At 40.1% G+C, this 22,620-nt stretch overlaps 1 protein-coding gene across 4 annotated transcripts in view; it reads right to left on the bottom strand.

Annotated features, from left to right (window-relative positions):
• zfhx4 (zinc finger homeobox 4) overlaps nucleotides 1-22,620 on the bottom strand; it is a 227,581-nt gene that overhangs the window by 89,381 nt on the left and 115,580 nt on the right. For all 4 annotated transcript variants that reach the window (XM_088321850.1, XM_088321851.1, XM_088321849.1 and 1 more), the window contains exons 2-5: nucleotides 19,881-22,401; nucleotides 19,205-19,414; nucleotides 17,759-18,047; nucleotides 11,749-12,290 (exon numbers count right to left, since the gene is read on the bottom strand). In XM_088321850.1, coding sequence (XP_088177976.1) covers nucleotides 11,749-12,290; nucleotides 17,759-18,047; nucleotides 19,205-19,414; nucleotides 19,881-22,355 — 3,516 coding nt within the window. In that variant the 5' untranslated portion in view covers nucleotides 22,356-22,401. The remainder of the gene's footprint in view (nucleotides 1-11,748; nucleotides 12,291-17,758; nucleotides 18,048-19,204; nucleotides 19,415-19,880; nucleotides 22,402-22,620) is intronic.

The following is a 22,620-nucleotide window of genomic DNA, read 5'->3' as shown; positions in this document are numbered from 1 at the left end:
AGATGCCTCCCCGTGAGTGCAGCAATGCATACCCATACGAACTAGTAAGCATTTAGACTTTTGTAAGCTTTTAGATCAGCGCCGGTGTGTGGGGATAATCAACTTACAATATAGGGGGATGGATTGTGTGGACAGAGCCAACATGTTTTTCACAGCTCCCATTTGAGTTTGTATGTGTGAGTTGGTACAGGTGTAAACTTGCATTCACTCAACTGTTAAAATAAACCAGTTAACGCATTCAATGCCAAAAAAAAAAAAAACAAAAAAACATTTCTTCTCATCGTTTGTGAATGCATATGTTATGCTTCGGAAAGATCCCTGTCATATATGATTATGATATGTAGGGTAGGTAACTAATTTAGGCTGAAAAAGTACAGTAAGCTTAAAAAAAAAAAAACAATTTGAGATTATTTTTCTGATATGACCCTCATGAGAACCGAAAGCCCATAGCCAAACTGAGTTTGACATCCCTGCTAACCCATCCTTCGACCGACACCATTTCTCAAGCCTTCGAGCTCTCTTTTCATTCCCACCTCTCTTCCACCATATAATCAAATATCTCCCACCACTTATCTATTCACTGAGCACCTAATGGTTAAAATCAATTAGAGCTAAAATGCTGAAATGCCGAATAGTCAGCCACATGCTGATAATGACAGGGAGCACGTGCAAGAGTGAAAGAGAGAGAGACTTGGTACCAGTCTAAGGGAGGCACAATTACCTCCGAATTGATTGATTATTGATCCGGTAGGGGTGGCGAGGAGTATTTCAGCTCAACTTTGTCCAGATCAATATCTTAGGGTTTTACAAGAGGAGAAAAGTGAGGGAGAACGAGGATCTAAATACCTTATGTGATATAGTCTAACGGCACTAATTAACATATAGTAGACTTATAAATATGACTCTTGTTTGATTTGGCATTGATGGAACAAAAACCGAAGTATCATAAAATCACATTGACAAAAGTGTCATATTATTGCGCTGTCTTGTCATTATATTAAAGGCATCAACAAAATCAACATCAACATCAGACCATTTCCAAACGAGCTAATCGAGGTGCGAGACATTCAACATCAAGCAAACATTTGCCCAACATATGAGAAAAAAATCCAGGTTACAAGAATTTCCAGCTGTAACACCAGACGGACAATAACTCTATACAGTAAACCCCCAGCATCACCTGATCCTGCAGTTGTCTGTTGTGGTTTTTTTTTCATTGTGCTTCCTTGTGCTCCCTCACTCCTCCACCACCGAGCAAACACCTCTGTAAGCAACCACCAACTTCTTCCATGGTAAGTGCCGATAATAAACTCACATTTTATTCTCTTAATATCATCTTGTCTACGTTATCAGCGTATTTTTAGGTTAAACGTCTATTTGAATGTGATTTAGTGATTGAGACGATTTATTTGGAAGTTATTTAGGGTTAACTTTGATGATTTTGGAAGGTTGGGAACGGATTAAATTGGTTTCAGTTATTTCTTATGGGAAAATGTGTTCAAGATAAGAGACATTCTAAACACTAGCTCCATTCAGGAACATATCTTGTATGCAGCGGGGCCAATGTATTTACATTAGCGCATTTATTGCACTCTCAAGTGATTAGTTAACATCTGCATTTAATTTTGAATCAGGCACATTTTTGCCACCTACAATAGAAGACCAACTATAATATAAGATGTTTGAGTAACTCCACGCGACTCAGTTAACAATATGTGTGCACATTAGAATGGAGACATAATAACAGTGATTTTTAATTGTTTATGCACATTAAGCTAATATTACATGTATCAATTTAAATACAACTGTTAGGGCTAAACTGGCTAGGATGATAAATGGTGCCAATATCGACTTAATTGGTGGATGTTGGCATAGGTCTATTTTATTTTTCTGCTGGCCAATAAGTAATCCATTCAACCCGCTTCAGTTTCTTGCTCTGTTTGGTCTATTTTTATAAAATACCTTACAAAATGTCATGTGCCACACAACCCTGGACAATATTCCTACAGATTAATTTAATCTTGTTTAATATATTCTGGTTTTCTTTAGTGTCATTAAAGGCACTTCAAATAAAATATATTATTATTTTTATAAGACTATCTTAATTAAAACCATAGGAAAATTCAACAAATGATGAATGACGCTTTTAACATTTATAAATAGAGTTCATGACTTAAAAAAGTATGGCATTCTTTTCTCATTTTTACTGAACGATTTTTTAGGCCTTTAATATCTGTTACACATAAGAAATTGGCCTTACAACCTCGAAAAACCGACATTGGGTTTAAAAATGATATTGACTAATACTAAAATTTATAATCAAGATAATTGCCATCGAGTGAGTGATACAGCATGAATAATTACCATTGTGATGTTTATTTTCATTCAATTTCATACTTTCCCCAGAGCATACTATTAGTAGAGGGATTTTGTTGTCCTCCAACATGTTTGCATACCTGGCTTTGCAAGTTTTCAGGAAGAAACCCAACATATTATTTTGGAAATGTGCAAAACAGTCATAAGACTACATTGAGCTTGCTAAGAAACTTACTAAATGGTTTATGTTTAGCCACGCCCTTCATGAGTCACCTCTTGCTAGCTCAATTACACTTAGATAAAATAAAACTATGGAGATGCAATAAAAATAAAGACGTGTGCTTATAAAAAGCATTGCAAATAAGGAGTGTAAACAAATATTACATTGCACACACCATGCACATATAAACGCATGCACACTAAAGCTTTGGCTAACCATCTGGTTGAAGCCTGGAAAGGAGAGACTCTTATTAATATCGAGGATTATTGAGGGATAAAAGCCGCCCACTCAAACACACAAAGCCACAATGTACACACACATCTGCACGAGCACCAGCATTTACACTTTAATTAGCCGACACCAGCCACACTTCACCCAAAGCGCCCGGAGATATCCATTGTGAGGGCAACAGGTGAAAGACGAGGGGACGATGAGGTGAAAAACGAGGGGACAGAAGAAAGTGAGGCTGGTCGGCATGATCGGACGCCGCGCTTAAACGGTGAGCGCCCCGTTTGGAAAAGAATAACATCTATCCGAGTTAATGGGAGATGAGGATGCGACGATCAAGCAGGCTCAAGTGGGACGGCTTCAGAACGGAGACCGGAGATCTGATGGTCGATAAAGCCCGCCTCCATGAATATATGCAAATACATGCATGAGCTGTGTCGTAAACGGTGTCGAGCGTTTGAAATGGATCGTACTCTTTAGTATTCCTGAGGACTTTCGCAATGGGTTTTTATGCAAATTTACAGAAGTTAATCTCATATCTATTATTATATAGTCTAATAATTTTCCCTGCATATATGGAGAAATATTTAGATTTTCAAATGAGATAGGGGCCAAGGCACAGCGTCTGAGTTAACACCAAGTAATATGCAGGGTTGGGTAGGGTTACTTTAACTTGATTACTTTCAATTACTTTTGGATTACTCCAATACCAAATATGCTACTAAAAGACAAAATAAACTAAATATGAATAAAATGACTAAATCTTGTGCAGGTTTGGGGAGTAACGGAATACATGGAACGGCAAAAATGATGTTGGCAAGCTGTTTGGATTTATTTTCATTTTGTTTCTGTCGCATTTTATGTTAGTTTTGCCGGAGATCAAATAGATCAAAGCCAGGAGAGAAAGCTTACCACGTGTTGTGAGTCATCATTTTATTCATATTTAGTTTCTTTTGTCTTTATTAGCATATTTGGTATTGGAGTAATCCAAAAGTAATTGAAAGTAATCACGTTAAAGTAACCCTACCCAACCCTGGTAATATGCAAGCCAATATGGTTTTTATGACATGCATTGTACATTTTACAAGCATAAAGGCTGGGTAAGTAAATGAGAAGTCAAAGGGTGCGTCTACATGGTTTGTATTCTTCTTTGTGGTTTCTAGCAATCATTTCTGGTCGCACTGGAAAATACAGCAACATCTATACTGGATAATGATGAAAAATATAATGATAATAAAGGTGATTCTGATTCTAGTGGCCAGCTGTTAACAGTATCCTTTCATATTATAAGGAAATACCTATACGCAAAAAAAACGTTTTTTTTCCCTTCAATAAGTCTGTGAGAACCATATCTTAAAGTGTCCTAGCAGGATGTCCTCTTTTTCGATTTCCTGCTGAGTTCCAAAGACACAAGGGACAAAAAGACGAGTGGGGAAATAATGAGAAGAAAAACAGAAATATGAAAATGCACAGTTGATTCCGGATGTCCATTTCTGCTGGAATAACGACGGAAAACCGGACAGGCAGACAGTTGGACGGACGGGGGGAAGGCTGACTCCGTCCGAGGACAGTTAAAGATTTATTCGGACGGCCATCTGAGAAACAGGTGCTACGGCCTACCAGACAGTGTGTCTGTGTGTGTATATTGTATTTGTGTGTGGTCCCTGAACACGCAACATTGACCGTGAACATTCTCCAATCCTAATGACCCAAGGGTACAGCCCTGATCGCAACCTCAAAACCCGGTAGACACACACACACTGGCTACAAACAGACTCAGCCCAGCTATACTTGTGAATGGCACTGACAGATTTACTCCTGTCTCCTGTGCGTATTAAAGGCCACTGTTTGTTATTACAAATCATAAACGAAACCATACATCATCATATTCAATGCTAAGCTAAACACAAGCCCCGGCCAGCGACAGACATGCTATGCTACAAAGCTGTTTAATGTTCCAATAAGCAAGCAGGCCACTGGCACGATGTGTGCAAAGACTCAACAAATGTGCTACTAATATGTTTTATTATAGAGCAAATTTGTAGAAACTAATATAGGTTTCTAGGAGGAAAAACGATGTCCTTTAGTTGCTGTCAACCGTTTTCTACTTTTTTATCCCTTTTCTGATCATTCAAATCATTTCTGTACAGGCACATTTTAAAAAAACAAAAAGAAAAACTGATCCGGATCGTCTCATTATTGGTAGTAGATTGCTAATGAAGTACGTATAATGAGCAACACTAATTTTACTGAAACTGCAGGAAAAGACTTTGAAGGATTCTGAAATAATTGTCTGTGTTGTTTATTTGGTAAATAAAATAAACTTGTTGACACAAGTTATCTTTGTTTTTATTCTACTCTTTTTCTTAGAGTAAACAGGCTGTGTATGTTTTTGCTTAATCGGTAGAATCGCTATCTTTAATAAGGGGAGCAATTGGCTGAGGAATGGAATGTATTTGTTACATTTCCAGTAGGTTCAATTAGGTTCACAGACTACTATATGCATCGTTTATAAACATTTTTAACAATCAATTAATCCGGCCCTTGGCTTGTGGAGCATTTTTTTATCAGGTCATCTCTCCGTTTGACTTTAACACCTCTGCTTTCGAGCACAGATTGCATTTTTCTGAGGCTTTTCTAAAAATATAACTACTATTAAAAAATAATGTTTTATCATCTGGTGCAGAATTCGAAGTTTATTTACGGCGTGGAACAGAGCAAGGCTAGCTTTACATGCAAAAAGGAGAAAAAACAAGTTTCTGTGTAGAAGAATAAGCTAAATTCCGATGTACAAGATGACGTTAGGCAACCCCTAGTCTGGAAAGTACAGTAGCATTTTATACCAGTTAAGTATCTGAATCCTAAGGGGTAGTTTTCTGGGTGAGTGAGTATATAATATTTGAGAAATTATGCAGTAGTTCTCACCTAACTACAGTTGAGAGAGTTTTTTTCCCCCCTTTTATCTGCAAATAAGGCCTATGACTTTCGACACTCGCTGGTCCCGGGACACCCATTTACTTCACGTCTATGTGCTGGAAATGTCATCTGTCTCTCTCTTTTAAAAAGTCTGGAAAATAAGACACTTTCAAATTCCCCTCAGAAGTGCACGGTCGCAGCTACAAAGCGGTCATAAAATCTCCTGAATATGCTTTTTGTTTGGTGTCTTCAAATGGTTTCCCGTGCCATAAAGATTTTCTGTGTTTCCCAAAAAAACAGATGGTAAAGTCGTCAACACTCGGATCTTTTATGCGCCGGGCCGAGCTACCTCTATTCCCATGTGCTTTTCACCTCTGCCAATACATGAAAGGGGAGTTTTTTTCCCCCGCTGGTCGAATAAAAGAAATGATTTTCCCCCCGTCTACTCTAGTTCTACCACTCGTTGCTCTCTCTCCCACTTGCCTGGCGTTCCTAGCACATGTAGCACATGTCCAAGGGTAAAATATTGGGACTTGTGCCAGAGGCATTAAAAGCGTCATCTGTGGAACACATTTGTTGAGGCCTATAGGGTCGGTGGGTGGGTAGATGAGGTATTGCGGTGCTCAGGGTGCACAGAGCGGGCATTGGGCTGGCCCTCATGGTTAGAAGAATATCTTGCAGGAGAAAAGAACCATATAAGTAAAACCGCTTACAAGAAAAAGCTTATTTTGCCCAGTGAATGTCCTGCTGTTTTTCCATTAAAAAAAAATATATTGATGCCTTCAATCAGATAGGCATAAACACTTTTAAACGCTCTTTGGAGTGTAGCTGTAAAAAAGCTGGGTCAAAAATAAACAAATAGTGGACCCAAACACCCAATGGATAAATTCCACTAAACATGCTGGTGTGTTTCACACAAATATTTTGTCTGAAAGTGTTTAATCTGAAAAAAATCAGATTAAACAAATTCCGGAAATACTATGCATATAAGCCTACATCTTATATAAGCCGAAAACTGCTTTATAAGAGACACATACGAAAAATAAATAGGCACATAGTATTTAAAACGTGTACCTAAACAACGATAATTATGTGAGTGTGTAAATAATAAAGATGTATATGATGGTAATAAGAATAAAAATAAACCATCTACTATACCCTTAAGCAACGCTAAACTGGCAGAATTTATTTTTCATCCGATTCCTTTATTGTTTTCACCGTTTTCCACTTCCTGCGGTGCGGTGCAGGACCACCAGGCTCCGCAATAGTCTAGTCCCCCTGGCCATTAGACTGTTAAATGGTCAATCTAACATATAGTTAACTTAAATCTAAACGGCTGCTAATCTGACTTTTTGCACTACTGGCAGTTTTTTTTTATAGCTTGCCACTCCTTGCACATTGCTCTCTGCACTATTGTAATTACAGCGTTATTGTTACAGTGTTAATGTTACTGTGTACCTGACTCGTTAACCTGACTGCCCATTTTGCACATCTGGTTAGCTACTCTTCTTGCACTATCGGCACTATGGTAAAATACTATACGTAGCCAAAATACAATACAACATTATTTATATCTGTACATTCAAGGAAACTGTGGGGGTCAGATGCATCGACATTTCGTTCTGTATACACGTGTACTAGAATGACAATAAAGTAGATCTGAATCTGAATCTGAATCTGAATCTGATTATTAACTTTCTTCAGACTCTTTATTATCAGCAAACCATATTTCTTTGTAACCTAATTTATACCTGCTGACAGTAGTTCCTAACAAAAGAGGGGTGCACAATAATTAGCGGACTGATAATAGCCAAGTATGACGTCACAGTTTTCAGCCCGATCGGATAAATATACCTGATAATCCGTCACCTGCTGCCACTGCAATTTTTTTTAATGTAAAAAATGGACACGGATAAGGTATTTTCAATTGTTGTTTGAGCCCGTGGCTTAAAATCCAGTGCGGCTTATACATAAACAAAGTTGATTTTCTTACTTAAATTTGCACATGCAGCTTTTATCAGCTGTATTCTGTACTCTGAAATGGACATTTTTATTTTCTTCATGTTGAGGTTGTTGAGTTTTTCCTTGCCCTCATGCAGGTTTTGGATCAGGGGATGGAGCATTAATAGTTTGTAGTCGGTAATAGTCTGTAGTCTGTGCAGCCCTTTGAGACACCTTGTGATTAAGGGGTTCACAAATAAACATGACATATTAACTACCCTATTTTTACCATTTTCGTGAGGTGAGTCGTACCTGGCCTGCAGCACATACTTTGCCCACCAGTGTTCTGGCAGTACAGGTTTACCATGAAAACCGTAAAGTTTGGGAAATACACAGCAGTGGATTGAGACTTTGTAACGAATGAGGGCTGTGGTTTGTGGGAAAGGCACGATTTCACACATGCGGATACACGGCGAGCACACGCAACCCCATTGTCTAAATTGCTACACTGCAATTATTTATTCATGGTATTTATTAACTCGCCTGTTTGTCTTAATCTGATGCCACCCTGCGTACTCACTGTGTTTCAAGTCAGCGGGTGATGATGCAATGCAACCAAAACCTAGACCAAAGTCATCTCGTTCGCCGCCAGACTAGTTCAAATGTTTTTGACGTTTACAACCGTCAATGCAATAAACTGTTTTAAAAGAGTTTTGCCAATATTGTTAATGTATGCACAAACTCACCAGTTTTTTTCCCTTTGTTCTATATTTCACCAGATTTATGGATAAGTTGACAAAGCAATCAACAGAATAAATGGATACTTAAATAATCCTTTCATGCAGCCCTACACTTTAAAATCGTACCATGAACAACGTTTCTTAAAATTTAGTAAAACAATAAAATAACCAAATATTGCCTTACTAACACATATTTTTAACACTTTTAATTTGTTTCTAAAAATAAATAATAGAGACGCTCCGCTACTTACGACCATTCGACTTACGGAAAACGGTACATACGGGAAAAAAAAAAAAAAAATGGGGATGTTGAAAAATATCCGGACGTTGCAGTAAGTTAGATTTTGTATTGTGTGCACCTTTTTCAGAGATAGATAGTACTGTAGTGCTTCTATCCGCCACTAGCGTGTACTGTATCTTTAGCGCGCTAAGAATTTTGACATTTTTATTGTTTAATATCTCATGCATACATTCCATATGGTTGGTGTTTAGTGTAAAGAAAAGGCGAGCTGTTTCTTTTGAAAATAAAGTGGAATAAGAAAGCTTGATGCGGTTGAGAAAATGATTGGATCGCTTTTTTTCGTCCACCTTCTACCACGGAGGAGGAAGTCGCCAAACTCTTAAAGCCCATCTTCCAAAAGTGAGTTAAACTTAACTTTATTTATCTTTATAGAGCATTTTATTTTATGAAATGTTTATTTTTTTTGTGCAAAACAATACAGGTTACTTATACAAGCCTTAAACATACTGATATAAACCTTAAACATACAAAATATAGCACTGAAGCAACTTACAAACAAATTCAACTTCCGGAACTAGTAAGTAAGGCAGCGTTTGTGTTTTTTTTTAATTTTTTTTAATTAATTCACAATAAAATATTTTACATACAATTTGAACTACATACTTGCAATTTTACATGATTTATCCGTTTTTTTTTTGTTCCATTTCGCTCTACTTTTTAAACGTATAGTTCGACAAAATAATCTGGCACTGGAACAAGACAACTGTGTTTGAAAATATCGTCATTTTATTAGAGTCCTTTTTTTTTATTTAAATTAATAAAAAAATCTTCCTTCACTAGTGGACAATGCAATAAAATAAAACAACAATACTACCGGTATTTGAAGGGACTTTGTGTTTTGTTTAGAACTTCCTTGTGGTAAAAAACTTTTGATACTAAAAAAAATAAGCAAAAATATATGGACTATCATTTGTTCGCACTTATTCATCTAAAGGTTTGAGCTGCATAATTGAAAACACATGGCCGATTCCCAGCAACAACAATGCCCACTGATACAAATCAAGAAGTATGCCGCTATCTCATTCTGCCGTTGCATTCCCACGGGAACTTTGTTACCTTGTGATGGTTTCGATTAAGAAACAAAATCTTTATAAGCAAAAACATGGGAAATTCAAACTTAGTTTGATTGGATCTACTTCTGTGTCTCGGGATCCGTCTGATGTGAGATGATGTGATTCCTGTAAGTTCCTGGCTACAAGCCACAATTTTTTGCTACCTTCTCAACACTGCGGATTTTTTTATTTTATTTTCATGGCAACAGTAAGGAGCTTCCAAATACAACACATCACAGTGACGTCTGGAAACATTTGTTATGGGGTATAATAAAAAAATAATAATAATAATAATAAATTAATCCATGTTTTTATCTAATATTATTCATATAATCAATAACAGAGCGGGAATTTCTACAGGACATTATTCAACATTTACAATATACTTCTAACATAACTAATTTTCCACCCACAAATCAACAAATCAAGTCCTCAATTCATACATCCAAATTGACATCAGTGGTAATGATCTACAACGCTTCACTTCACTTTCGCAGAAGTTTCCTTTAATCGTCGAGGAACGATAACAAGAGAATGCAATTTTTTCTATTAGTACAGCATCCTTCAATGACACGCCTGTGTGGCAATATGGCCCTATTCTCCAAAGTATAGTTGCCATGGCTCTCTCGACAAGAATATGCCTTTTATTTCACATTTCGCCCAATGAAGCCTTTATTCGCATTTTATTTTGCCACAGTAGTGAATAAGTGCTTGTCTTTGTAATTGTCAACTTGAATGGTCACATAATCTGAAAGAACGTAGCGTAAATAACTTGTTGCAGAATTGAAAACGACGGAGCTGAAGGTGCGTGCCAAGTATGCGTCGGACTAAAATCTAAGAAATGGAAATAAATTAGTTCATCATTATGGTTGTTTAAAGGAGCTTTACATTTCTTAGACACACTTCTCTTTTCATTTTTTGGTGGGTTTGGGTTGGCGTTTGAACTGAACCTGAAGCAGGCCTCATCTTACTTTCACCATTTTCATGCTACACTAACAAATAGTACCAAAAAAAAAAAAACTGCAAGGACGAGCATGACGTCACTTGACAGCCTCCACGCCAAATCAGTCCACCCATTCCTCCTACCTAATGTGTTCTGCACCGAATAACTTTGCCAAAAGTATGATAAAATCAGTAAATGTGATGGAGAAAAGGCTCTCTGAACTTATATAGGCAAAATCAAACATACTAAATAGAGAAAATATTATTTTTTAAGAACACCTCAAACGACACACCCTACTTTTAACAAAACGTTTACCTGAATAGCAATAAATATCTAAATGTGTAGGTAATAAAAATGTATTTTAATCGAGAAAATGTATTGTCCCTTCGATGACAGACACTTGTACTCGTAACGTCTTTCATGTAAATGTCCTCATTCTATTTGATTCTAGAATCACTGTTTTCCACATTTCCTTATCACTAACCTTCTTAGGACTCTTTACTATTGGCAGAAAAAAGGCAATACAACACACTAAATCACAATAAAAGGAAATGTGGTCTCTATCAAATATAGTAGGGATAGCTCTCAACCTTTTTAAGGGGACCTCAAACAATGCACTTCACCAGTGCGGTGGTGAGTTGCGTTGTTAAATTCAAGCATGAAGTTTTTAATCATGTGCGTTCTTTCATCCAAAATGAGGTCATGGGATCTAATCCAGCTACCAACTTTCCTGTGCGGAGTTTGCATGTTCCTCCCTTGCTTGTGTGGGTTTCCACCGGGGCACTCCGGTTTGCTCCCTCATTTCAAAAACATGCTTGTCAGGTTAATTGTCCAAATTCAAATTGTCCCTAGGTTTGAATAAGCGAGTGAGTTCTCTGTGCCTGTGTTCGTCGGACTGGCTGGCGACTAGTTCAGGGTGTCCCCTGCCCACTGCCTGAGGACAGCTGGGATAGGCTCCAGCACCCCCGCGACCCTACTGAGGATAAGCGGTGCAGCTAATGGATGGATGAAAGTTCCCAATCCAGTTTCATGGAATCCGACTGCTGCGATATGATGAGAGAAACCAGACAAGAGACGAGTGTTTTCCTTACCTTGTAAATTCGTATGGCTGCTTCATGCCTCTGGTTGGTGGTGTGCAGCCTCAGTTTATCCACACTGTTGCTGTAGTAGTCACAAGCGTTGCACTTGAGGTGCACAGGGTTGCCGATGGCCACGCACTTTAATCTCCACTGGTTGGCCTTGCCCCCCTCTTTGATGTGGGCCACCAGCTGGTGCTTCTGCATGTGCTTGTCTGTCTTGCAATGCAACTGGAAGTTGGCCTTGAGTTGCGTGTTGTAGTTGCACAACTTGCATTGGTAGACGTCGCCCGTTACGCAGCGCCACTCCTCCTCGGGCAACGAGCGTTCGGCGTTGACGTGGGTGTTGAGGCCCTCCAGGCTGTCCGTGGAGTAGCAGTTGCACACGGCGCATTGGTACAGGCGCAGCGAGGGGTCGCTAATAGGCGGCGACAGGGAGGAGAGCGAAGGGTCCCCTGAGGACATTCCGCCCATTCCGCCCGAGGACACCAGAGACAGGTCGTCCGCCATCAGCTGACCGCCGGACAGCCGCAATTCCGATGACAGGTCGCTGTTCACTATAAAGAAGACGACAACAAGTATTATATTAACAGTAAGGTGAAATAGTTTAGAGGATCGATCATGCCATGTGTATTGAACTGATTTGGATTGTCTTCATTGTAATTGATATCAAAGTTACATACACACATGTGTATGAATAGATGTATAATAATACACATAATACATGACACAAACACAAATAATTCATTTTTCTTTCTATGGTTTTTTTCATTGATTTATTTTCGTATTTAATAAGTGCTCTATTGTGTTGTGTTTTGTCGTACATATTGTCATAACAAAGCGTTATTCAAATGAGGGGGCGGAGCAAACCGGCCGAGCTTTTCACCTATTGGTGGTAGAGGAATTGCTGTTAACCAGTGCACACATCAGTGCAACCAATAGATGAAAAGCTCGGGCAGATTGACCCAAACCCTCATTTGAATAATATTTTGCTGTGAAAATAATACATGAAAAAATAAATAACAAACTACAAGACTACATTCAAGACAAAATACATGACAAAATACACGACAAAACAATAAATAAAAAATTACCAAGTTCAAGAAGAAATACAGAGGCGTTCTCTAAATAATAATCCTTGGTCTCACTATCACCCTCTGCCATGAGGCAAGCCTTACTTTGCATCTGCAGACGCTGCACAGTAATACGTTACATACTAATACTGATTAATACTAATAATACTTGAATTCAATTGAATTGTCTTTATTGTTATTGACATCAATGTAGTGAAACATTGTAGGCAAACGAGATTAGACATGGCACTCCAGGGTAAAACATGTAATCAAGACTTTTGAAAAAAGAAAATGGATGAATAGGAAAACAATGCAGATGAATGTAAAAATAAATTCATGCAGACAGATTTATCCTATACAAATAATTGAACACATAAATGATGGCGTAGTACCAATTTTTGAAATAAATACAATGTATTCATATATCTATGCATTTTGTCATTTCTTTTGACTTTCTTTAGTTCGGTATTTAATAGAAATGTACTTGATCGTGGATTTTGCCATTTGGTTGGTCATGTATTTGTTGTGTGCAGTTTTTTATCCTATGTATTTTGTCATCTAATCAGTCTTCTGTTTTGTCATTTATTTAGTTGCGTATTTTGACGTGTACAGGATATTCTGGTGTATTTTGTCATGTATTTTGTCTTTTATTTTTATCGTGTATTTTGTCCTGACAGAATACACGACAAAAGAAATGACATAGTAATCAAAAAAATACATGAGAAAATAAATGACGAAGTACATGACAAATACAAGACAAAATAAATGCTGAAAAAACCCCACAAAATAAATTATTAAATGCATTATTATATATATGGGTAAATTGCATTTAATAGGGTAGTACATGAATTATTTAAGTGTTTATTTATTTATAAGACGTATATGAATGAATGAATAAAGTTTATTGAGGCAAAGTACAAAAACAGCATCGACAACTAAATAACAAAAGGAAACAACAACATTTTGGAAAATGGGATTTGATCATGTGTTCATTTATTCATACGGCAAAAATGTGTAGGTACGTCTTTTTTTTATAGATATATTTTTTTTAATTTAGTTAGAATTGGTCCTGCATAAAATTTGGAAAAATCTGTGTAATACCAAAAAGGGACATGGGAATTAAACTGTAGAAAGCACTCAGGGAAAAGACAGGGAAGTCCCTTTTCACACAAAAGGATTTGATAAAATAAAGCCTTGCAGACGACGCGGGGTCCTTGCAAAGTCTCATCTATAAAAAAGCCTTAATAGGATTGAATCAGGATCAATTACAATCATCCTTTTCAACTTGCTAACTCACTCATCAGGTAGCTTTAATTACTCCTCTCAGCAGTGGTGGGACGACGCTTTTAAAGCGCAGGATTTCCCCTCCTTTACACACGCGTACAAAGATGTTGAAAGGATAAACTTGTCTTTCTTTTCACCTCCATTCATGCTGTCAAAGCTAATGTCATTTTTAAAATGTAATTTCATACCTGCAAATAAATCCTTGTTACACTGGCAGAATATTTCGTAATTTTAAAGGGAAACTGTAAGTTTTTGCCCACTATATTGTGTAATGGAACCAAAAACGAGTGCTGCAAGCATAATGAATAATACTAACTACTGGGACTCAAAGTGAACAAACTAGAGCTGCACCAATTTTGAAATAAATAAATAAATAAATAATCACACCAGTATTGTATTTTCAATCCGATTTTTTTATTTCTAAAGAAAAGTGAATTTTCTGTGCTAGTTTTGTTTTTTGTGACTACTAAATCACAAGCTCATACAAATGACAAAAGTTGGATAGGTTTGCAGGCCCGCGCCACTGGCACCAACCCTGTTATAAAAAACAGTGGTCGATTCATTACAACCTGAAAGCAAAGCGATGGCGGTGATAATGTTCTTGCTTGTGATCTTAGTATCTATATTTAACTATATATAAGTATATACATGTTTGTTTGTCTGTCTGTATAGATATAGTATAGATATGACGACCGACTTTCCAAGCAGCCAGGTAAGTTATCCTAGATGTGAAAAATGCAACCCAAAAATATAATAAAGAAATAAGCTGACTCTGCACTTTTTGGTTTTGTTGACTCTGCATTTTTCAGCAAAAAAGAGCATGAAGATGACTGCTTTTCAACATCCAGTCTCCAGTTTGCATTTGTTCTCTCCTTGGGTTATTTACATCTTCGGGTTAATCTTTTCCAAACAATATATGTCGACAATTACATAATTGGGCTGTTTGTATCATCGTTTTAGGATTTCAGTCTCCATCTGGAGTTGGTCTTAGTATTTGTGTTTTCCTTTCTTGTGTGTTTTGTGTCATCAATGAAACGTTTTATCTCTGTTGGGGACACACACAAAAAACAACTTGATGATCTGATGTTAATTCCCAATGACCTTCTTCAGTATTTGAACATAAAACAATCACGCTGGCACCATTCAAACCTATGTACAGCTGCGCTCACTATAGGGAGCTTGGTGTTATCGGTGTAAATCACTAGGAGTACATCTGCTGGCAGGGCTGTGACCTCAACACTGGAGTGTAACACCGCAGGGTCACTGTTAAATCTCATTCCCTTCGACGGGAATCCACTTCCTGCTGTGTATGACTCCGTACGCGTATGTGTGTTCTCTCCGGGGTGCGGAAAGGTGGCGTTGCGAGGACGCAGGGTAAGGATTAAACAGAAGTAAGAAAATTACAAACGAAACGATTAAGAATAATTCTCATGTGACGTCTCATCTTTTTAATCAGCGAAGGGTCAACGCGAGAAGATGTTGAAATAGAGACAGTATGAGAGAGGAGATAAAGGACACAAATAACTAGAGTCAAGGGGGGGACATTTAAATAACGGGAGTGGATTGTGATAAAAATGGAAAAGAACAAAATATATACACAAACACACAGATGATAACAATAAAAGGACAGGGAAAAATTGTCATTAACCTTATACATCGTTCTAATAACGTTAGTAAGTCAATAAACCGTATTTTCCGGACCATGAGGCGCACCCTTAAAATACACCTCTGTGAGCCAGAAGAGCTTAAGCCGACCCGAGTTCCGGCTCGGGTGGCAACCGTCCAATCGGAGGAGATAAATGATACCGAGCCAGCGCAAAGCAGAAACGGAGTGTTAGCTGTTAGCTGCCCTTTCCAATAAATATATGAGAAAGAGAAAATAAGTGAGTAGGAACTGTCCAGAAAACCCCTGAGAATGAAAAAATGTTCAAAAAGTTTGATAGAAGAGGAGAGGGGAGGGTTGGATGATGGAACACGTTTGTCTGGAGCAGATAAATATCTACCAGAGTAAGCGTTTTTTGTTATTTGGGTTTTGGATTCAGTTTGTTTGGGGGGACGACTCCATTCAGCCTCTGGTAGCACAATGACTTTCAAATTGCTAGAAACGCTACGGGGTTAGAATTCATGAGTACTTCCGCCAACAACGTGTCCTCTTCTGCACAAACCGGGGGTTGTGCCATCTTAACAAGAGATGCTTTAAAGTCACAGGAAATCACATACAAATTGCATTGTTTTTTGCACTATAAGGCACACTGGATTATAAAGCGCACCCCCTCGAAATAGTCTTTTGTCATATAATTTTCATACATAAGGCGCACCAGACTATAAGGAGCTATTTTCGCGACACATCTTTAACAACTTTGAACTATCTTCTAACAGAAGCAGGCTATACATTTTGCTTTTCCTCTACGCAGTAAACACGTCAAAACAGTCTGATACTATTATGTTAAATTAAACGGTAGTGCAATCATAGTATAGAAACACTCGTAATAGTGCAAAGGCGGCGGCTGCTTACCGTAGTTGCGACTCAATATTGATCTACATATAAGGCACGCCATGTTATAAGGCGCCTGGTCGGTGTTCGGTGAAAAAATGGAAGGCTTTTAGGTGCGCCTTATAGTGCGGAAAATACGGTAGTTGGAAATGTGAACAATCTCACAAAACGTTCACTTTAAAATGTCCTAAGTCTCGAACCTGTGACCTCCCAGTCTTTAGGTCCCCTACTTTACATCACACACAGGGAACACTGGAGGACAGGGCGTGCCGCACAATTTTCTGAAAATTTGAGACTTATGTGCTCCTTATTGTCGTGAAAATACGGTATATAACAAAATATTATTATATTTTAAATGTGTCATACTCACTTACTCATTCCGGCGAAATAAAACTATGTAATACAAAATCAAACCAAAATATGAATTCATACCCTTAGTCTCTTTTTTAGTTTTTAATGAACACTATTTTTTAGAGGTGTGATGATTTTCAAAGCACTAAGTTAACTTCACAGCAAGCTAAAACAAGACAGTACAAAATAATAATGATATAGTATAAATTAAATAGCACATGTGTGTGCTTTATAAATTACATTAAAAAGTACAACATGGCTCTTGTATCTATATTTATTTTCTCTTTGTGTAGACCTTTAGACACCTCTTTCTCAATGATAAATCTAATTTGTCTGCATTACCAGATGACTTTTCCTAAAAACAATATTAAAGCAGTGACATACAATCTCTGTGAACAAACACTGTCTTGAAGAGCAGCCAGCAGAATTTACTTTAAAACCACCAAACACCCACAAAAGAATCATCCAGACCAGTTTGAGATTTACGAGCATGAGGCGGTAGAGTCACAGCAGCAAGCAGATGATGTGTTGTTGTTTTTTTCTTTAAAATGAGGACAAGCTCAATAGAATAACAGAGGATAGTGAAATTATTTGCTCTGGGCAATGGATCTGTCTGTAGTAGAACGCTGTCTTTTGTTGTCACATAATCTTTGGAGCGGAGATATCACTTTTTTTTTCCTTTTTTAAGAAATGGCCAGGATGGAGTACCTTCCCAAAATTAGATTGCACTATAAGCCTCTAAAATCTTAATCATTCATTTCAGGAACATATGAAAAAATACAGCTCCAATTCAGTATTGTGTCCTGAGTTACGTGTTACTTACCGAGTCCAGATCCAAGAGCGCTTGCTGTCGCGGCATCAAGTTGGAAAGGGTTGATCATCATCTGGGCTTCCGGACCGCCGCCGGGGCTCTCCAGTTTGACGCCCGCCAAGCCGATGTTCTGAGCCAGGTAGTACTGGTAAAGCTCGGCCTCAGCTGGTGCCAGCCCTAAATGCAGGCTGTGCTGGATCTGCTTCATGTTCTGCTGCAGCAGCATCATGTTGTGCATGTGTTTCTCGCTTGTCATGTGAATTCGCAGGTTTCGCGCCACATTGGTCTCATAGTCACAAACCTGTAGAAAGAAATGTCTAATTACTCAAAAATGCACTGTATGACAAGATTTTAACCCCGAACCGTTCCTGTAAAGTTCTCCTAAAATCCCAATACCAGACGTCCCCAAAGTAAATGAATTGCTGTTCTTGAACTGTTTGGAGAATATAGACAGTTTTGGTCTCTTTAGAAAGGTAACAGTCTTACGTTTTGTCCCAAACTGAAATAATCAAGTGCTACTAACATTGAGTAATGTGAGTTGTAAGGTTTGATTTCTTGCCTTAAGATCTTTTGCAATCAAATGCCTGCAAAAGAGTGTAGCATGGGCATCTTAGCTGGAAAACAGGTACGACAATAACTTAAAGCCTTAACTAGTATATTTTAAAATTTTGATCAGAATCTGAAAAATTAAACGTTGCATTTTACACATTTTTCTAACGGTAGGTCTAAGCGTTTCCAAAAGTGGCCACTTGGAGACGACCAGTACAAGCCCTTAAAACTTCCATCCATCCATCCATTATCTGCACCGCTTATCCTCAGTAGGGTCGCGGGGGTTGCTGGAGCCCATCCCAGCTGTTTTCAGGCAGTGGGCAGGGGACACCCTGAACTGGTTGCCAGCTAGTCACAGACAACTCACTCGCTCAATCGCACAAAAGGACAACAATGACCAGCCAATTAACCTGACATGCATGTTTATGGAATGTGGGAGGAAACTGGATTGGTCGGAGGAAACCCACGCAAGCACAGGGAGAACATGCAAACACACAGGAAGGTTTGATCTGACGGCTTCAGAACTGTGCCGCACACGTGCTAACCACTGCGCCGCTGTTGGGTATTCATTGGGTAACCAATGTCAGTCCACATTTGAATCGGTCACTATTGCATGGATGCTTTTAGGTGGATTATTTTGTATCTGTCGGCATTATGTGGTGTTTTAGAGTAAATGTTTCACAGGGTTGGATTCACTGGACTTGAATGTAAGCGCACCAAATTTGTGAGGAACTGTATCATGACATTGAGTGAGACATTATGGGTGAGCAATAGTGGCTTTATGGTTTCTAGGTATCTTGTTCCAGTTTGATCGTGATGTTTTTTGTGATAAGTATATTTTGGAACACGACTTCATTCCGCCGGTTAATGGGTTAAGTGTGTTCAAAAGTTGAAACAGAAAGCAGTTACCTCACACCGCCATGTTGGCTTCTGTTTGGGCTTGGATGGTGAAGGCGCACAGCCGCCGCCGAGCCCTGCAGGTGCTACTGGGTTGGTGTGGTTGTGGTTATATTGTGCCTCACTCCCACCATTCTGGAGTGTTTGGACATTGTTCAGGTGCTTGTCCGACTGCATATGGATGCTAAGATTGCCTTTGGTGGTAGTTGAGTAGTTGCATACCTAAAACCAAAGATTGAATATTATTTACAAAAAAAATGACAGCATTCCTGAGTGAGGATTTGGCAAAGTTTTACCAATAATTAATGATGCATTCGATTTACATAAAGTTTTTTTGTCACTCAATAATGTTTTGCATTCACTCACACATTCACACTTTGGTGGACTAGTTACTCACAGAGCCATTGCTACACTGGGGCAAACTAAGGGACGTGTAGCTGAAGTTTGTGCCTTCAACCTACGATCCTTCATCCAATGCCTAACATGCGTTCCTTCCATACACCGGTGTGAGTGAAACTACAGACAAGTTGTTTAAACTATCTTTATCAAAGAGAAAGCAACATAAGATAAGGTGGGAACTGGCATTGAAAAAGCAACCGTTAGGTTACTGAACGATCCACTCTACACTGTGCCACATTTTTGTTTCTTTTTCATGTACTAAAGGTCAATAACATAACGTTAGACAGACCTCACAGCGGAAAGGCTTGTATCCACAGGTGTAACTTTCCCCTCTGGCCAAACGAGGGTGAGGCTGCCCCGTGCGGCAGTAAACGCAGGATCCTCCGGACTCAGGGTGTTTCTCCTTCATGTGAGCATCCAGTGTCTGCTGGTACTTGTAGTGCCAGTTACACTTTGGACACTTGAGTGTCTTGCAGGAGTTCCGCGAATGCATCATGGTCATGTGGCCTCCAAGAGATCGTGAAGATCCCAAGACCGTATCGCACTTTGGGCACTCCACACCACTTCCTGGTGACCCTTCACCTGGACCCGGGGTACCAGGTGTACCAGGGGTTCCAGGGGTAGGAGGATTCCCAGTGTGTGGATGAGGAGGTCCTGGACTCTCATCATCCCGCCGCATCAATATCATGTCAAGAGGATGGGAGGATGGCGGTGACCCATCGCGCCCCGTGAGCGCTTCGGCACTGGAGTCATTACTGCTCTCCCGCTCTCTGGCCAGTGCAACAGACAGACGAGCCTTTTCCATCTCCAGCTTCTCACAGATTGGCAGGGAGGAAGAGGAGCTAGATGGTGGACCTTTGATATCACTGTTAAACATTAGCACACTGTTGGAAAGAGGGGAAATACTTTGGTTTAAGAGAGGGAAATCTTTGCTACTGGTGCTGTTGGATCTCTGGTTTTTGCTAACCACACTCATCGCCTCCTCGTCTTCGTCCTCTGCCTCATTTTCATCCACGCCACCGTTGAAGTAACTGTCCTCATCCTGCTCCGGACTTTGTTCTCCCACGGCGCCGGGCTCCCGCTTGATGGGCGGGTAGTGGCTCAGGTCCGGCCCATTGGGTTGCAAAGTGCACGTGTCCCTAATGTGGCCTTTACGTTCAAGATCAGAGTTCCGGCCATCCATGTTGCCACTAGTAGCAGCAGCAGCAGCAGAAGAACTCCCACTGGAGGTTCTAAGGGCACCAGCACCACCCCCGAGGTTTGGGTTGGTCTCAGCCTTTGGCATGGTTTGGCATCTGGTATTTTGGTCATTGGAGGAGCTGCTGGCACTGCCCTTCAGGAATGCAAATCCTGCCTGAAGGGACTCGGCATTCTCCCCACTACTGTGGAAAGCGTTCCACAAACCGCGGAGCCCAGTGTCTGGCCCTAGGAAGTTGGCAGGGGTGGGAAAGTGGGATAGCACAGATACAGGGGTTTTTTTTGGTTCCAAAAAGCTTATAAGAGGTTCTTTGTCTTTGCCGATGCCCTGTATTATCGCAGAAACACGTTTGTTGCTCAGCAGCTTCTGCTCCTGCTCATTAAGAGTCATCCGGTGGTCGTGGACCGCATGTGTCACGAACGACCGGCTGTAACCAAACGAGAGCTTGCACAGGAAACACATAAGCACAGGCTTCCGCCGCCCATCGGCTACGGAGCCCTCAAATTTGGATAAGTCCACATTGTTGGGGACATCTTTGGACACACAGGAATTTTTGGCTGCACCGTCCCCCGTCAAATAGTCTTTGTCGTTCTTGTGGCGGAGGTCATAGACCCGAAAACTGTGCAACACGGGACTAGAGCCAGCCCGCCCTCCAGTTGAGGTATTTGATATGGAGGGCGGGTCGACCGCCAGCGATTTACCTCCTAAGGATGAAGCGATGTGGAAGGAGTTAATGATCTGGGGAAAGAAGGACATGGGTGCAGCGGGCTGCTCCAGCCGCTCCCCCCCTTGGCCCAGACCACTTTGGACAGTTGTAGCCTGAGCAATGGGGAGAGGCTGGGAGGATAGCAGGCCCCTGAAACGGAGAGCCTCAGGGATCCCTGCCTGGTTGCCACACTGCTCTTTGGAGTCCTCCACGATGAAGGCGGAGCCATCAGGCTGGTAGATGATCTCGCCGCACAAATTCTCCACATCGCTCTCCTCTTCCATCTCGCTGTTGCCTTCCCCTCCGTCTGTGGCACACCCCGCATGCTCTCCGTCGTCCTCGCTGTCCTCCCCTACCATCCCGTCTATCTCGTCGAGGTCATCGTGACCTCCGGTGGTAGGCAGTCGTCCGTTGGGGCAGTGGTGCTCCATATAAATCTGTAAACTGGAGAAGGAGCCGGAACATTCGTTGCAGGGGATCTCCTTTGCCGGTGCCACGGGAGATGTGGCAGGGGCAAAACAGTCTGAACCCACAGCTGCTCCTCCTCCTCCTGGTATGGTCCCAGTAACAGTCCCTTTGTTACCGGTTGTAAAGCTTTCTCTCCGACTCTGTTCTGTAATAGAGTCAATAGTTGCGCTGACAGAGGTGAGAGCAGACCTCAGCGGACTGACAGTGGGCTCTCCAAAGCCATTCTCCATCTCTCTGGCTACAGGTGACATTTGGTTGTTGCTGGCATTGTTGCTGCTGGCGACACCAGTCTCCATGGCCATAACCGAGTTGTCCTCAGCAACACTGAGTCTCTGGCCACCATGTTCCTGCTGCCGTGAAGAGACCATAGGGGGGGAGTCACAAGTTGCCATGGTGTCCACTACATGGGGATCTCATTTCATCCAGCGTAGCAGGGACCTGATTTGGACAAAAAAGAAGAGGAGAAACAGGGTGGTCAGTGATAAAATAGGTGATGAAAAAAGGCGCAAAACTTGAATTCAAGATACTTTAAACAAATTAGTCAATTCAATAGAAAGTGTATGATATATTACAGCGGCTTAAATTTGGCAGGCATACCTAATGCTTGCATAGTGAATGACTAACTCTTAAGTTTAAAGAGTCTCAGCATGTTCCTAA

This window comes from Urocampus carinirostris, chromosome 18 (genome assembly GCF_059441175.1).
Source record: "Urocampus carinirostris isolate Australia breed hairy pipefish chromosome 18, RoL_Ucar_1.0, whole genome shotgun sequence".
Lineage (NCBI taxonomy): Eukaryota > Metazoa > Chordata > Actinopteri > Syngnathiformes > Syngnathidae > Urocampus > Urocampus carinirostris.
Note: the sequence above shows the minus strand (reverse complement) of the source record. Positions and strands in the feature narration are given on the sequence as shown.